Source organism: Leucopleurus acutus (assembly GCF_964270905.1).
Source record: "Leucopleurus acutus genome assembly, chromosome: X".
In the NCBI taxonomy this organism is placed as follows: domain Eukaryota; kingdom Metazoa; phylum Chordata; class Mammalia; order Artiodactyla; family Delphinidae; genus Leucopleurus; species Leucopleurus acutus.
The window spans coordinates 94056907-94074880 of NC_139148.1; the positions used below are offsets into that span (position 1 = coordinate 94056907).

At 37.9% G+C, this 17974-nt stretch overlaps 2 protein-coding genes across 6 annotated transcripts in view; one reads left to right on the forward strand and one right to left on the reverse strand.

Annotated features, from left to right (window-relative positions):
* Positions 1–44: 44 nt before the first annotated feature.
* PSMD10 (proteasome 26S subunit, non-ATPase 10) lies at positions 45–7800 on the reverse strand. 3 transcript variants are annotated; one of them, XM_082864262.1, is made up of 5 exons: positions 7666–7800; positions 5175–5273; positions 3994–4140; positions 3733–3899; positions 45–1503 (listed from the first exon to the last, which is right to left on the reverse strand). In XM_082864262.1, the coding sequence occupies exons 1-5, from the start codon at positions 7777–7779 to the stop codon at positions 1350–1352; spliced, it is 681 nt and encodes a 226-aa protein (XP_082720388.1). In that variant the 5' UTR covers positions 7780–7800; the 3' UTR covers positions 45–1349. The 3 variants fall into 3 exon arrangements, with proteins under 3 accessions (XP_082720388.1, XP_082720389.1, XP_082720390.1); XM_082864264.1 differs by having other exon boundaries at positions 1390–1503; positions 3812–3899; XM_082864263.1 differs by lacking the exon at positions 5175–5273.
* A 229-nt stretch (positions 7801–8029) lies between these two features.
* Positions 8030–17974, forward strand: part of ATG4A (autophagy related 4A cysteine peptidase) — a 64889-nt gene continuing 54944 nt past the window's right edge. For all 3 annotated transcript variants that reach the window (XR_014327106.1, XR_014327107.1, XM_082864261.1), the window contains exon 1: positions 8030–8090. Coding sequence is in view for 1 of the 3 variants with exons in the window: in XM_082864261.1 (XP_082720387.1) it covers positions 8081–8090 (10 nt within the window). In the remaining 2 variants the exon portion in view is untranslated. The remainder of the gene's footprint in view (positions 8091–17974) is intronic.

The following is a 17974-nucleotide window of genomic DNA, read 5'->3' on the forward strand; positions in this document are numbered from 1 at the left end:
TGTGGACTCACTTGGATTACTTATTTCAAGCAATATTTGCAGCATAAAGTTCAAATTAAAAAATAATTTGAAGAGTCACCTGGAGTTCATTAGATTTTATGACTAGTAATCATTTAAAATGTTTCCCTAAATTGAGATCAAGTTTACACTTATTAATTTTCTTTTGCTCCACATTTAATTAGCAATTCAGAAGATTACTATTTTTAAAGATTTTAGCTGCAGGTCAAGCTTCACTGATTTTATTGACTTCAGAGCTACCCAGAAATTGTCTTTATAAAGAAATTGTCTTTATAAAGGATTTAAAGGCTTAAGTGGGTGTCTGATTTGCAAAAAGAATTGGGAGATTCTCTCAACATTTTATTTTTTTAGTTTCTGAAATACAAATAAAAACACATTTTTGTTACACATCATAACAAGCTTGACATTCTTTTCAATACAGGATGACTTAATATAGGTACTTTAAAACTTCCTTTATAAAAACAATAAACTTGGGCTTCCCTGGTGGCGCAGTGGTTGAGTCTGCCTGCCGATGCAGGGGACACAGGTTCGTGCCCCGGTCCGGGAAGATCCCACATGCTGCGGAGCAGCTGGGCCCGTGTGCCACGGCCGCTGAGCCTGCGCGTCCGGAGCCTGTGCTCCGCAACGGGAGAGGCCACAACAGTGAGAGGCCCGTGTAAAACAATACACTTTATTTTGGAGGGAAATAGCTCATCATTAAAAACATACATTGGTACACAGGCTATTATTTTTCATTATTTTAGTGTTTATGAATGCCAAACTTGGATAGCGTGCCTGCCCTCTGAACTGAAAATTTCATCCTCACAATATATAAGTATTCCTCCTATAACAAAAACAAATTAAACCATACTGTTGGAAAAAACAGAAATATTTGGCATAGGCCTCTGAGTGGGCTTGAAAAACGAGTTACGATGTGTTTCAACTGTATGGAAGAACATTCTAGAATCCACCTAGAAACATTTGGCAAAACAATTGGCCTGGTGCTATTGGGGTTGTTCTGCCTCAGAGGGGGATAAAGGGTGCATGGCAGGGTGCTGAAGACTCACAACAGCCACAGAATCACTGACTCAAAGTTAACCAAGATTCAATACAGAATAATATACAACAATAGAACAATCTCAATTATTATTATTGTTATTCAATGCCTGGAAAGCAAGTTGTAAGCTAAGAAAAAAATACCTCAGCAGGAACAATAGTCAACATGTTTATAATACTTGGAAGATGAAACAACTTAATAATTCATAGATGACATCTTGTGCACAAGTACATTAGTTTCTAGGACAGTAGGGGACAACCACAAAACATACAAAGTAAGAGTAAATCCAAGCTGCTTAACTTTCCACCATTCTCTTGAGTATTAAACCCAGACCACCTTTGGCCACTTGCAGGGGTGTCTTTTCTTCTTTATTCTCAATGTAAATACTTGCTCCGTGGGACACCAGCAGTTTTGCTACTTCCACTCTCTCCTCATCACAGGCTAAGTGTCTGAAATCAAGGACCACAAAGATGGATTAATCATTTGCAATTCTATGTAATGGTTAGGATTTCCTGACAGATAGTCTAAACTGCATATTATTAGGTAGTGTAATATCGGAAAGTTACTTAATCTGGAAAGGAAAATCGATTTTCATGGGGAAGACTGTTTATAAGTTAAAATTCATTGGAATAGTCTTATAATACCAGATCATAAATCACAATTCTGGTCCTACTACAACAGAAGTGATCTAAATGCCGGCCTAAGGAATAACGTCCTTATTTTATGAAGATTAGTGGTTTACACCAAACACATGCAATAATTCCAGGCTAGAACTTAGAAAAACCTCCATACACAACCTGCTAACAGCAATTTGTGTGGTTTAAATTTTGGAAAAGCAGTTTAAAAAATTTTATATTATCTGATTGTTACAGACACCTTGTAAGTTAGCAAGGTACTATTATCACCATTTTACAGTTGAAATTGTGACAGAGGTTAGTCTTTGCCTATGATGACATGGCTGAGCAGTAAGTGAGGGGGAAACCTTGTCAGGCACTTAACGGTTTACCAGGTAGGGTATTAGACACTAACATGTTATTTTATTTAACCTTCACAACAATCTAGTGAGGAAGAAATTATTATCCTCACATTACAGATAAGGAAATTAGACTCAGGAAAGTTAAGTAACTTCTCTGAGTTACTTAATACAAGTATTTAATATAGTTGTTTAAGTGGCTGAGTTTGGATTGGGTAAACAGCATGCAGCTATTCCTTAATCGTAGGCTCTGCTCAGGACCCGATACTGCCTGACTCCTAAATTTCCTCCAGGCCACCCTGCCTTTCTTATTTGGAGAAAAGGGATAGAATATGCATGTTTTTCTAGACAGAGTCGCTCAGAACTACAGAAAAAAAATTGTAAAACTAAGAGTTAAGAAAACAATACTTAAAAAAAAATTGAATCCTACTTTGGACTAAAAAGAAGACTCACAGAATTTCTGGTTCAAAAAAGTCACCATTCGATAAGGAAGAATAGTGGCCAAGTACTGTAGAAAAAATACCAAGGTAGAGGACAGCTTCAGGTCAAGCATAAATCAATTCCAGATGGATTTGAGTTAAATGAAAAACAATAACCAAACCAAACCAATGCAATGTTTTAAAAAAATATATAATAAAATACAGGTGAATAGTTAACTAATTTCAGGGAGAGGAAGCACTTTCTAGTTATGAGGGAAGATTAATAGGTTTGACTGTATAGAGTTGAAATCTTCGGTTATTTCAAAAAAATCATAAACAAAATGAAAAGACAAACTGGGAAAAATATTTTCAACATGGCAGAAGGTTAATATTTGTACTATGTCAAGTCAAGGGTACATAAAAAAATCAGTAAAAATAAATTAATTCTCCAAAAGGAAACAGAGAAAGGGACACAAAATGTTATAATTTAGAGAAGGAATATAATTAGTCATAGCCATTAAAAAATGTTTAGCTTCATTGATAATAAAAAATGTAAATTACAACTCTGAAATACCATTTTTCCTATAAGACAAGGATATTTTTGGTGTTGGTGAGGGGGTAATAGGCACTCTCACGCTGCTATTGGGAGGGTACAATGATACAACTCCTCTGGAAGCAATCTCGGAATATACAGCAATTGTCTTAAACTATGTGTATCTGTTGACCCAGCAATTCTACTTCTAACTTCTATACTAAGATAATAATCAGCAGTATGGCCAATGGTTTTTGTATAAAGTTGGTCAATGTAGCATTATTTATAATAATGGAAAACTCAAAAAAGCTTAAATATACAGTAATAGAGGAATCATTAAATTATGCCTTATCCATAAAATGGCGTTGTGGATAGCCATTCAAAAACGGTTTAGAAATATTTATTCACATTGGAAAATGCTCACAATATACTATGAGGTGAAAAGAACAAGATATAAAACTATATACACAGTATCGTCCCAATTTTACAATAAAAAAAGCATATGTAAAGTATGTACATTTGCATATAAAAGACAAGGAGGAAATACATTAAAATGTTATCAGTGGTTATTTCTGGGTGGCAAAATGATAGGCATTTTGAATTTTTATCTTTATACTTTTGTGTACTTTCAAATTTTTTTGCCATAAACATGTATTACATTTATAAGCAGACTAAAAAAAGAAATGATGTGTAAGAATTAGTGCAAGAGGGCTGATGTCAGGTAGAATACAAATGACTGCTACTTGTCACTTACAGAGGAGTGTTACCCTCAGTGTCTTGGATGTTTGTGGAAGCTTTGTAGTACAGAAGAATATGAATCATCTTCAAGTTACCCTTGGCTGCTGCCCGGTGCATTGCTGTAGCCTCATAATGGTCCTTAGCATCTGGATTAGCCCCGCCTTCCAGTAACATGACAGCAATCTGGGAAGATGGAGAAGAAACCAATGCAGGGATCTATTTGTGTTTGCGTACAGGTTTAGAACTCAAAAGAAGTAGCCTAGGAATGGAACCCTACCTCATGCCTGTTTTTGGAAGCTGCATAATGTAGGGGAGTACAGCCATTTTGATTGACAGCATTCACTTGAGCACCTTTTCCCAGAAGAGCTTTTACAATCTCATCCCGGCCAGCGGAAGCAGCAATATGAAGAGGAGACCAACCTGCCTGTAAAAGAGGTGGGCAGAACAAAAACCAGGGAGAAAAGGCACAGGGATTAATGCTAACATTTAGGCAGGGTTTACAAAGCTGTGTGTAAATGGTTTAAAAAAATAATATTCTTTCTCTTTCCCTCATTAAGCACTGCAGGATATTTAGAAACCAGATATATAGAAGAAAAGAAAAGCACCCATAATCCCACAACATGGAAATAATACATAAGTCTAATTCTAATGTGTTTTAAGATTTGGATCAAGGATACCCCAATAGGATATCAAGTTCCGTGAGGTGCATTTTCCACAATGTCCACTTATCATTACGTTGTGAAAATTTTTCTATGTCATTCTTTGGAATCATAACTTTATTGGTTGCATATTATTATCGTTATCATTATTTTTTTTTTTGGCCACGCCGGGCGGCTTGCGAGATCTTAGTTCCCTGACCAGGGATTGAACGTGTGCCCTCAGCAGCAAAAGCACGGAGTCCCAACCAGTGGACCACCAGGGAATCCCCTGGTTGCGTATTATTTTATTAGGTGTATATATATGCTGTATTCAACTGTTCCTCCATTAAACTGTTTTTACTTTTTTGCCATTATCAATATTATTTCATTGAGCATCCTCGAAAAGGAATCTGCCTACAAAAACATTTCCATCCTTATTCTTCACAAGTCTTATCCTAATATAACCAATACCATTACACCAAATCTTTATATAACAAAAAAAGATATCTAGGCCCTCATTATTCAGGCAATATTCACCAAAAACAATTTCCAACATAATAAAAAGGATTTGTAGTCTCTTAGGGATCATCATAATAAGACTTGATCTGCATGTTTACCTTAAATTACAGGCTATGGGTGGCAAAATGAACATTCTGAAATAATGCAACCACCAGTCCTGTATTTGGTCACTGGGGCCATGCTGTAACTTCCTAGTCATAAAGGTTAAAATTTGTTTGTGAGCTTAATACTCGGGCTTTAGTAAACACCAGTCTGGAGTCTAAAGATAACTGGGAATTTATCAACTCTGCCTAGTACTCACATCATCTTTATCATTCACTGGCACTCCAAGTTGCAGCAAGAATTCAACAATTTCTGTATGTCCGGCTGAGCATGCCCAATGCAAGGCAGTTCTGCTGTCCTACACGGGAAGCAGAGAAGCAATAAGACCAACATTCTTGAAGAAAAATAGAGGCACTAAGGCAAGAAAGCAGAAACAAAAATTAATATTGGAGCCAGCAAACCTACGGTTTGGGAACAAGAAATGGAGAGCACTGGATCCTCAGGTAGGTAACCTTAAACCATATTACTTACATAAGAGAGACCAAGGTTTTAGTAACATGAGGAGAATACATTGATGAAAGTAGGTAATTCTGGGCAGACTAGAGCCATGAAAGCAATAGAGCAAAAAACTGATTTCAGTGCTTTGGCAGAAATACAGCTTTGGCTATTTCCATTATGTACGTACTTTTATGTCAGGCACTGTGCTAAGAGTTTTACGTGCATCATCTCCTGTAATCCCCATGATCCTATACAGTGGATATTATCCCCATTTTACAGACTCCTCAGGGTGAGCAACTTGTTGAGGTCGCACAGCTAGTAAATCGTGAAGTTGGGACACAAACCCGTCAGCTCTGAATTTTCTAGATGCTCTAGGAAGAACAAATGTATCTTGTGGGAAAGAAATATTCATGAAACTAGTTGAGATTATAACCATTTAAAAAACATACCAGGGCTTCCCTGGTGGTGCAGTGGTTGAGAGTCCGCCTGCTGATGCAGGGGACACGGGTTCGTGCCCCGGTCCGGGAAGATCCCACATGCCGCGGAGCGGCTGGGCCCGTGAGCCATGGCCGCTGAGCCTGCGCGTCCAGAGCCTGTGCTCCGCAACGGGAGAGGCCACAACAGTGAGAGGCCCGTGTACCGCAAAAACAAACAAACAAAAAACATACCACACACAGAATTAGAGAGCAACATTACTTTAAAAAAATAATAAGCTAGGAGTTAGTCATGTTTCTCAAAGGGAATCTCTCTCTCTCTCTCTTTTATTTTTTTTGCAGTGACTGCTATATTTCTTAGCCCTATGTAAAAGAAAATGGTATTTTAAACTTTATTACAAAAAATTCAAACTCATATAAAAATACAGGGAACATAATATAATCCATATGCCTATCACCTACATCTTATAACTATTTTTCCATACTTGCCTCATCTGTTTTTCTCCTTGATGAGATTTTTAAAAACAAATCTTAAATATTATGACCTTTCATACCTAAATATCTGAGTATCTAAAAAATACTTTACTACATAGCTATTACACTGATTAAAATTAACACTAACTCCTTTATAACATCAAATACCCAGATTTCCCCAACTGTCCCCCAAATGCCTTTTTGCAGTTGGCTTGTTTCAATCAGGATCCATACAAGCTCCATAAGTTGCAAATGTTTGTTATGTTTCTTAAGTCTTTTGATCTTGAATAGTTTCTCCCTTTTTCATGCCATTGACTTGATGAAGAATGGTTAGAAGTATTATTAAATCTTAATATTGTTAAATTAAATCTAAAGTATTAAATATCACCAGAGCAAAATGAAGGTAAACTAGACAAAGGCATTTTCAGGTTGAGCAATAAAGAAAAGTTCCAGAAAAAAAGTCTCTGAACTTCTAATTCTCTTCCCAAACACACAAAATGGAGATTTGTAATTATGTGACACTGTCTTGCTAGTGCTGAGCACGGTGCCTGTCAAATAGGAGGCAATCTATAAATGTATGATGGCTTACTGAGGGCACCGTGAATCTTTCTAGAAACTCAGGGTGAAAGCATGAGGGTCTTTTGAGCAGGAGGGCAGAAAGAAACACTTCCCAAGGTCCACTCACTTTTGTTCTGCCTTTGCCTAGAATGCCCCTTCATCCCCCAGGGAAATCCCACTCATCCTTCAAGATACAGCCAATCTTCCCTCCTTTGCAAAGCCTCTTCAGTTACGACAACATTCGGCTTTTCTAAGCGAGATTAAATCAGGTTCTTCCATATGTTCTGAAAGCCCCACGTCAACTTCTCTCCCGAGTATTTACCACAATTTATAATCGGACATATGATTTGGGATTATTTTATTAACGTCTGATCCTTCTATTCGACAGTATCCTCAGCTCCCAGCTGAGGCGTTCAGTTACACGTGTTCCGTTGAATAGTCACTAATAAAAGCAAACAAACCCACTTCCAAAAACCAAAAACTTCCCTTCTCACGGATGTCTCAAAGATTGGGCATTTCTGAGAAACGCGCAAACGTTCTAGAAATATCTAAAATACAGCGACTAAGTACTGGGCCAAAAAACAACACTGGCGGTTTGTGGGGCTAGCTCCGGCCGCCCGGTCCCGAGTCCTGAGGTGACCCCGGGGTAAGGATGGGGCGGCGGGGGCGGGGATCTGGCCCTCTCGGAACCGGCCTCCCCATGGGTTGGGCTGGGCCGGGCAGCCACGTTGGCCTCCGCCGCTGCCGCCGCCGCCGCCAGTGGAGAGGCCCCAAGCGTTGCTTTACCTGGTCAGTCCTAGTGGCCAGGGATTTATCGGCCAGGATCCTCTCCTTCAACTCCTCCAGCTTCCCGCTGTAGGCCAGGTTGCAGACCATTAGGTTAGACACACACCCCTCCATTTCGCTTTCCCAGGATCTCGGTGAAGCCTGACCAAAGACCGCCTCACGTCGCCAGCTCCGACTGCCAATCAAAACAGGCATTAGAGCTCCCCCAGTGACCAATCGCGCTCGTTCCTTTGCTTCTTTTCCCATCGCAGGGCGCCTCTGGGAGTTGCAGTTTGAGCGCAGTTCCGGGCGGGGAGGAGCCTTTGCCGCTGTCTCCGTCTCGGCCGTTAGCAGCGCGGAACTACGAGTCCCGGGGTCCCTTGCGGCCGCCGTAGTCAAGTGGCCGGTGGAATTGGCCCAGGATGACAGCTGGAGAATGGAGTCAGGTACGGGGAGCGGCTTCGTGTAGAACCGGGGTGGGTGGTCGCTGTTGGGGCATTGAGTCGGTGACGCGAAGTGGGTGCGGGATCATGGCAAGAGAGTTATGGGAGCCAGAAAGTCCTGTCCCACGGGGGCCCTGACCTGCAGTGGTAAGCGGAAGGGAAAACGGTAGCAGCTGAGTACTACCTCCTGAGCTCGAACCAGTGCCTGTGGCCATCCTCCCCCGCCGCCAAAGGAATGGAAAGAACTAGGGGTTAATTATTCTTACGTTTCGACGGAGTGGCATTAGGGCAGAATTCTGCCACAACAGTGATAGCATATGACACCGTAGTAAGGTGATGTGCCAGGGTGATGCCAAAGGCAGGGTGTGATGCCATAGGACCCACTTGATATCTAAGAGATCTCGGGGAGTCCATGGCGTGGTGACATCACAGCTTGATGAGGGTCATCTTGACACTGTGGCATGGTGTTGGCTCTTTAATATCACGATAATAACGGTGACATCGAAGTTTTGCTACAACTATTAAGCTAATAGTGTTTCTATTTATAGGATTCCTAAATAGTGCCATAGCAGAAGAGATGCAAGGCTTATCCTTTATAGGGCATATCCAGGCTGGCATCATACCAAAACCAGGTAACGATAAGAATACACTCAAGAAAGAAACTGACTATGTTTATATTTACCCTGTTATGGTGTAGAACAGAGCTTGGCAACCTTTCCGTAAAGAGCCACATAGTAAATATTTTAGGCTTTGGGGGCCAAAAGGCAAAATCGAGGATAATTTGTAGGTACTTACATGACAAGGGAGAAAACAAATTTCAACAAATATTTATTGATGAAATTCAAGGTATAGTAATAATAATTGAGCTTTTTTTGTAATATGAGACTACTAATGAGAATAATGGAATTCTTTTGGGGGGGATAACATTTTGTTTATTTGGGGCTAATAGTCAGTGTTCCCTATCATCAAAATCATTTCAAATGTTCATCTGTTAATACTGATCTGTAATGAGATTTTACCCATTTCATCTTTGTAAATGTCTTTTCACACAGATAGGTATGAATCTACAAACATATTCTTGTTATTTTTTATTTAAATACATTTTAAATTTCAGAATAGCTTTAGATTTATGGAAAAGTTGCAAAGATAATGCAGAATTCCTGTGTACCCCTCACCCAGTTTCCCCTACTCTTCCTTTCCTATTTTTAACAACTTTATTGGGATATAGTTTTCATATCATAAAATTCACCCATTTTAAGTATAGTTAAATATTTTTAGTAACTTTACTGAATGGTGCAACCATAATCATAATCAGTTTCAGAACATTTTCATTTCCCCCCAAAGATCCCTCATGCTCATTTATTTACAGTTAATCCTCGTTCCCACTCCCAGCCCCAGGTAACCACTGATCTACTTTGTCTCTATAAATTTGCCTATTCTGGGCATTTCATCTAAATTAAATCAAATAAGAAGTGGTCTTTTGTGCCTGGCTTCTTTCACTTAGCATAATATTTTTTGAGGTTCATCCATATTGTAGCATGTACCAGTTCTTCATTAATTTTTATTGCCAAATAGTATTCCATTATGTGGCTATAAAACATTTTGTCTGTCTACTCGCTACACATGTAGGTTGTTTCCAGTTTTTGACTATTATGAATAATGCTGCTAAGGACATTAGCGTGCGAGTCTTTGTGTGGACAGGTGTTTTCGTTTCTCTTTGGTAGGAACCTAAGGGTGGAATGACTGCATGATATGGCAAATTTATCTTTAACTTTATAAGAAACTATAAAACTATTTTCCAAAGCGGCAGCACTGTTTTGCATTGCCACTAGTAATGTATGAGGGTTTCTGTTTCTCCACGTCCTTGCCAACATTTGTTATTGTCTTTTTGATATAGCCATTCTGAATGGATGTGAAATTATATCTTATTGTAGTTATAATTTGTACGTCCTTAGTGACTAATGATGATGAGCGCCTTTTCATTTACTTACTAACCATTCATACATCTTTTCCATTTTTAAATTGAGTTATTATCTTTATTGTCTTTTTATTATTGAGTTGTAAGAATTATTTATATATTTTGGATACAAGTCCCTGTAGATATGATATGTGGATATTTTCTCCCACTCTGTTGCTCGTCTTTTCATTTTCTTAATGATGTCTTTTGAAGTGCAAAAGTTTTAAGTTTTGACAAGATCTAATTTATTGAGTTTTTTTTCTTTTATGGGTCATGCTTTTGGTGTTGTACACTTTTAAAAATTGTACAATTTAATGTTATTAGTATTTTAGAATTGTGTTACCATCACCACACTCTTATTTGAAACATTTCCATTAACCCAGAAAGAAACCTCATGCCTGTTTTCACTCTCTCCCCATTTCTACTCCCAGGCCTAGGCAACCACTAATTTATTTTTTGTCTCTATGGATTTTCATTTTGGGGGATTTTATATAAATGGAATCATACAGTATGTAATCTTTTGTGTCTGGCTTCTTTCACTTAGTATAAGGTTTTTTAAATTTATCCAAATTTTAGTTTATATCAATACTTCATTCATTTTAATGGCTGAGTAATATTCCATTGTTTGGCTATATCATATTTCACTTATCTGTTCATGAGTTTGTTGGTTTCTGCCTTTTGGTTATTATGAATAATGCCGTCATAAACATTCACGTACACGTTTCTGTGCAGACATGTGTTTTCATTTCTCTTAGCACGTATCTAGGAGGGGAATTGCTGGGCCATATGGTAGCTCTATGTTTAACTTTGTGAGGAACTGCCAGACTTTACCAAAGTGGCTGCACCATTTCCCTTCCCACCAGCAATGTAGGAGGGTTAGAATTTCTCCACATCTTTACCAACACTTGTTAATGTCTTTTTTATTATAGCCATTCTAGTGAGTGCAAAGTGGTATCTCACTGTGATTTTGTTGTTTTGACCTGTGACAGCATGGGATGCATATAAAACATGTTGACATTACTTATGATTCAAACAATGTTAGCTGTTGAAATGACTTTCCTGCAGTGTAAATTTCACATATAAGTGCTGTTTTGCCTTGTAATTTTAAGTTGAATTAATTAAGAAACATTATCAAGTCTGGAGCAAAAGCTAATTTCCAGGGCCATTCGGTGTTTGGTAGTAGTGGTTGAAGGCAGTTCTTCCAACAGTTAAAAAAGTGTAAAAATCATTCCTACCTTCCTTACCATAAGAAAAACACATAGTGGATCTAATTTGGCCAGCCAGATGTAGTTTGCTGATGGCTGGTGTGTAAAAGTGTCCTGTATTTAGCAGGTGTTCAATAAATATTTATCCAGTTGATTACAGAGGTACAGTAGGCCTGTGGTGTGGTATTCACACAGGATTGGGTATAGTAACATTTCACCATAATAATACATCAAGAAATTGGATTTGATTGTCAGAAACAGCTGGAAAAACAACTCCAAGTGCCTCTCCTACTGAGTGACTTGTTTGGGTAATCTTCCTTTATAGACTGTATGTTGTGCTTTTATTTTATTTGATATGACAGGATGGTTAACTTTCAATCCTGAGTCCCTTAAGGCCAAGCGTAAGGTATTCTTTGACTCTTTGGAAGCTTTCAAAGGTGTCTTCCCTTTTGTCACTGTCCTCAAGTATGGAGGAACAATGTGGTTACTGTTTATCAAGAAGAGTCAAAGGGGGGCCCTGTTAGGGACTGACTCCGTTGCTGTGCATACAATTGCATATTCCCTTTACTACTGGTCTTATAGAGTCTAGGTCCTAGAACAAGCCAAGTTCACCTTCTGGCCTTTAGAATAACTAACGTTTACTGATCACATGTGTCAGGTATTGGGCTTATCTCATTTAATCCTTCACAACAACCCTATGAGGGAGGTACCATTATCCTCCAGTCTCCACCTTTTAAAAAATGAGAATACAGGCACAGAGAAGCGAAGTAGCATGCCTGAGGTCACACAATTTGGCAAAAGTTGGAGCTAAAATTAAAATCCACTGCTATTCTACCCCAAAGCCCTAGCACTTAACCACTGCAACATACTGCTCAATATTGCTGAAGATGAAATTATGTGTAAATGCAAACCTCAGGGGCTTCCCTGGTGGCGCAGTGGTTGGGAGTCCGCCTGCCGATGCAGGGGACACGGGTTCGTGCCCCGGTCCGGGAGGATCCCACATGCCACGGAGCGGGTAGGCCCGTGAGCCATGGCCGCAGAGTCTGCGCGTCCGGAGCCTGTGCTCTGCAACGGGAGAGGCCACAGCAGTGAGAGGCCCGCGCACAGCAAAAAAAAAAAAAAAAAATGCAAACCTCAGGTAACGGAATACTAATTCCTCTCAGAGCTCTTTGGGCTGTAACACTACCTATGATTCTTGGGAAGTGTCATGATTTTCATGCTCTAGAGCAACACTGTCCAGTAGAACTTTTTGTGATGATGGGAAAGTTCTGTATCTATGCTGTTCCGGTAGGGTAGCCACTAGTCACACTGAGCACTTGAAATGTGTCCAGGGACTAAATTTTAAATTTAATTATTTTTAATTTAAATAGCTTCATGTGGCAAGTGGTTATCATTGTGGACAGTGCAGAGAGAGGCAGTTTCCCCCTACTTGCTCCTTTCTAATTATCACTAAACATTTTATTTAATGTAAATATTCTTTCCATAGCACAGCTGGAAACCAATATATTCTATAGTGAAACAAACTTGAGGAAACCCTACAGAGGTATATGACAGTTAACTGTATGACAGTCACAGGAATAGGTTCTGTCTTATCCAGAATGAAACTTCTCCATTCCCACCACTTACTAGGTAAAGTTTGAACAACTGGCCTGAAGACCCTTTGCGATTGATTTTTTTCACTGTTTGCAGATGTAAGTTGTTTATGTGGTTAATTGCAAACAATTCACAATAGCCAGTTGCCTGGTTTAAGATGAGACATTTTAATCTGTGGCTCTAATATTTTTTTAAGCACATGTTTTAATCCCACAGATAAAAATGTCCTTGGTATTGTGTGTCACTGACCTATGCAAATCTTCCCCGTTTAAATCTCTCTCTTTGTAAAGCTGGCATATTGTTATAGGCTATTATAATAAAACATTTTATTTACTTGCTCCCTGGGTTTTCGCTTCCACACACTCTTGTTTTCTGAGTTATTTGCTTTATAAATGGTTTACTTTTAAACTTTTTACTATAAAGAATAAGGGACTCACAAGAAGTTGCAAAAACTGTACCATACACTCTTCATCCAGTTTACCCCAATCATTACATTTGATGTAATTATAATACAAGGTAAGAAACAGGACATTGACATTGGTAGGATGTGTGTGTACAGTTCTATGTTATTTTCTCACTTGCGTAGATTTGTGCAACCGTAACTGCAATCAGGATACAGAAATATTCCTTCACTAGAAAGCTACCCCTTCATAGTCACAGCTGTCCACAACCCCTGCCAAATACTAATTTGTTTTCCTACTCTATAATTTTGGCATTTTGAGAATTTTATATAAATGAAGTAATGGAGAATGTGATCTTTTCCAATTTTTTCCACTTTGCTTAATGACCTTGAGACCTATCCAGGTTGATACAGGTATCAGTAGTCTGTTCTTTTTTTATTGCTGAGGAGTGTTTCATGCTATGGGTATACCACAGTTTGTTTAACCATTTACCTAATGAGAGACATTTTGGTTATTTGCAGTTTGGGTCTGTTGCACATAAAACTGTTATAAACATTTGAGTATAGGATTTAGTGTAGACATTACTCTCATTTGTCTGAGATACATGCCCAGGAGAGTAATTGCTGGGTCATATGGTAAGTGTATGTTTAGTTTTTAAAGAAACTTCTCCAGAGTGGCTATATAGCATTTTACACTCCCACTGGCAATGTATGAGAGATCCAGTTTCTCTGCATCCTTACCAGCATTGTCGTTGTAATTGTTTCTTATTTTAGCCATTCTGATAGGTGCATAGTGATATCTTATTGTGGTTTTATTTGCATTTCTCTAGTGGCTAACGATGGTCAGTATTTTTTCACGTGTTTATTTTCCATCCCTATATCTTCAGTGAAATGTCTCTTCATGTCCTTTGCCTATTTTCTTTAAAATAAAAAAAAATTATGAGGTAGCAGTGGTTAATAACCTGTTTCATGTGTACAATATTTTATTTCTGTGTACATGACAGTGGGCTCACCACCAAAAATCTAGTTTCTATCTATCACCATGCAGTTGACCCCCGTTGCCCATTTTGCCATCCCTCCGCCCCTTCCCTTCTTGTAACCACTACTCTGTTCTCTGTATCTATGTGTTTGTTTATATTTGGTTTCATTTGTTCATTTATTTTGTTTGTTTATACATTTCACATATAAGTGAAATCATACAGTATTTGTCTTTTTCCATCTGACTTATTTCACTTAGCATAATACCTCAAATTCCATCTACATTATTGCAAATCCTTTGCCCATTTTATAATTGCATTGTTTGGGTTTTTTTGTTTTTTACCTGTTGAATTTTGAGAGTTCTTTATATATTCTAGATATAAGTTCTTTGTCACATATGTAGTTTGCAAATATTTTTCTACCAGTCTATGGCTTGTCCTTTCATCTTATTAATAGGATTTTTTCATAGAGCAAAAGCTTTTAATTTTGATGATGTCCAGTTCATCAATTTTTTTCTTTTATGGATTGTGCTTTTGTTGCTATGTCTAAGGACTCTTCACTAAGCCCTCAGTCTCAAAGATTTTCTCCTAGATTTTCTTCTAAAGTTTTTTTAGTTATATTTTACCTTCAAGTCCATGATTCATTTTGAGTTAATTTTTGTATTTAGTGTGAGGTTTAGGTTGAGGTTAATTTTTTTAAACTATGGATGTCCAGTTGCTTCAGCTCTATTGAATTGCTTTTGTACTATAGTAGAAAATGAGTATGCTGTACTTGTATAGGCCTATTTTGGGGTTCTCTTTTCTGATTCATTGATCTGTGTGTCTGTCCCTTTGCCATCTCACACAGTCTTGATTACTATAGCTCTATAATAAATTTTAAAATCGGGTAGAGTGATACTTCTTCCTTTATTATTTTTCAGTATTGTTTGTCTTTCCCTATACTTTTCAGAATAAGCTTGCCTATATCTAAAAAAAGTTTGCTAGGATGTTGATAGGAATTGTATAAGAACTGTATATCACTTTGGGGAGAACTGAAATCTTTACTATGGTGAGTCTTTCAATTCATGAACAGGGCATATCTCTCCATTTATTCACATCTTCTTTTATTTCTTTTGCTAGCATCGTGTCGTTTTCAGCATTGTGTAGTTTTCAACATACAAGTCCTGTATATGTTTTGCTAGAATTATAATTATTTCATTTTTTGTGTGACTGTTAATGGTATTGTATTTTAAATTTTGGTTTCCATGTGTTCATTGCTAGTACATAGTAATGCAATTGATTTTTATATAATTTGTACCCGGCAATGTTGCTGAATTTACTGATTAAGTTCTAGGAGGTTTTTTCTGTTGTTGGTTTCTTTGGATTTTCTTTGTAGACCATCTTGTCATCTGCAAATAGGGACAGTGGTATTTCTTTCTTTCCACTTTTTATGCCTCTTATTTCTCTGTCTTCCCTTATTGTTCTGGCTCAGAATTCCAGTACTATGTGTAATAGCTGTGGTGAGAGCTGAACCTTTGCTTTGTTTCCAGTCCTAGGGGGAAAGCAGTCAATCTTTCAGCATTAAGTGTGATGTTAACTGTAGTTTTTTTTGGGTAGATATTCTTTTTAAAATTGAGGCAATTCCCCCCTAATTCCTAGTTTTCTGAGGATTTTTATCGTCAATATATGTTGAATTTTGTCAAATAGCTTTTTCAGTATCCACTAATATGACCATGTGATTTTTTTTATTACACTGATTGATTTTCAAATATTGAACCCAGCTTGCATCCCTGAAATAAATCCACTTGGTCATAGTGTATAAATTTGTTTACATATTGCTGAATTCTATTTGCTAATATTTTGTTAAGGATTTTTGTGTCTCTATTCATGAATGATATTGGCGTGTTATTTAATTTTTCAGTACTATCTTTGATTTTCATATCAATGAGATATTAGCCTTATAATAAGAATTGGGAAGTATTTCCTCCTCTTGTATTTTCTGGAAGAGATTGTGTAATGGTATCTACACAAAATTAATTGTGTATTAATTTTCCTTTAAGTGGTTGGTAGAATTCTCTAGTATAACCAACTGGGCCTGGAGATTTTTTTGGAGTTTTTTTTTTTTTTAAAAGGAAATTTTATTTTTATTTATTTATTTATTTATTTTTGCCTGTGTTGGGTCTTCCTTGCTGTGCAGGCTTTCTTTAGTTGCGGTGAGCGGGAGCTACTCCTCCTTGAGGTGCACGGGCTTCTCATTGTGGTGGCCTCTCTCGTTGGGGAGCACGGGCTCCAGGCGCACCGGCTTCAGTAGTTGTGGCTCGCAGGCTCTAGAGCGCAGGCCCAGTAGTTGTGGTGCATGGGCCCAGTTGCTCCATGGCATGTGGGATCTTCCTGGACCAGGGCTCAAACCTGTGTCGCCTTCATTAGCAGGCAGATTCTTAACCACTGTGCCACCAGGGAAGCCCTGGAGTTTTAAAAGTACAGATTCAATTTCCTTAATAGCTATAGGACTACTAAAATTATCTATTTCATATTGGGTGTTTGTTTGTGTTTTTCATGGAATTGGTCCAGTTTTCAAAATTGTAAAATTTGTTTGTAATATTTCCTTTATCCTTTTGGTGTTTGCAGAGTCTCTAGTGATATCCCCTGTCTTGTTCTGATATTAATAATTTGTGTTTTCTCTATTTTTTATTTGTCATTCTCACTAGAGATTTGTCTATTTTATTGCTCTTTTCAAAGAATCAGCTCTTTATGTCATTGATTTTTCTCTATTAATTTTCAGTTTTCAATCTCATTGATTTTTGCTCTTAAATTATTTCCTTCCTTGTCCTTGCTTTGGGTTTATTTTACTCTTATTTTTCTAGTTTTTTTTTTAAGGTAGGAAATTATATTTTTAAATTTGAGACTTTTCCTCTTTTCTGAGGTAAGCATTTAGTGCTATAAATTTCCCACTCAGCAGCGGTTTAGCTGCATATCACATATTTTTTTATTGTGGTAAAAAACACATAATATGAAATCTACCCTCTTAAAATTTTAAGTGTACATTACACAATGTTGTTAACTATAGGCACAATTTTTTTTAAATGTTATTTTATTTTAAAATTATTTTTAAAAAATTTATTTTTATTTATTTATTTAGTTTTGGCTGCATTGGGTCTTCATTGCTGCATGTGGGCTTTCTCTAGTTGCAATGAGCAGGGGCTACTCTTCATTGTGGTGCGTGGGCTTCTCATTGCGGTGGCTTCTCTTTGTTGCAGAGCACAGGCTCTAGGCATGCGGCTTCTGTAGTTGTGGCACGTGGGCTCAGTAGTTGTGGCTTGCAGGCTCTAGAGCACAGGCTCAGCAGTTGTGGCGCATAGGCTTAGTTGCTCCATGGCATGTGGGATCTTCCCAGACCAGGGCTTGAACCCATGTCCCCTGCATTGGCAGATGGATTCTTAACCACTGCGCCACCAGGGAAGTCCTCCCCACAATGTTGTTTTCATCTTGCATGACTGAAACTCTATACCCATTGAATAGCAACTCCCCATTTCTCCCTCCCCCTAGTCCCTGGCAACCACCATTCTTTCAGTTTCTATGAGTTTGACTACTTTAGATACCTCATTTAAGTGGAACTATGCAGTATTTGATCTTCTGTGACTGGCTTATTTCACTTAGCACAAGGTCCTCAAGTTCCATCTGTGTTGTAGCATATTGCAGGATTTCCTTTTTATATGGCAGACTAATATTCTATTGTATTTATATACCATATATATACCACATTTTCTTTATTCATT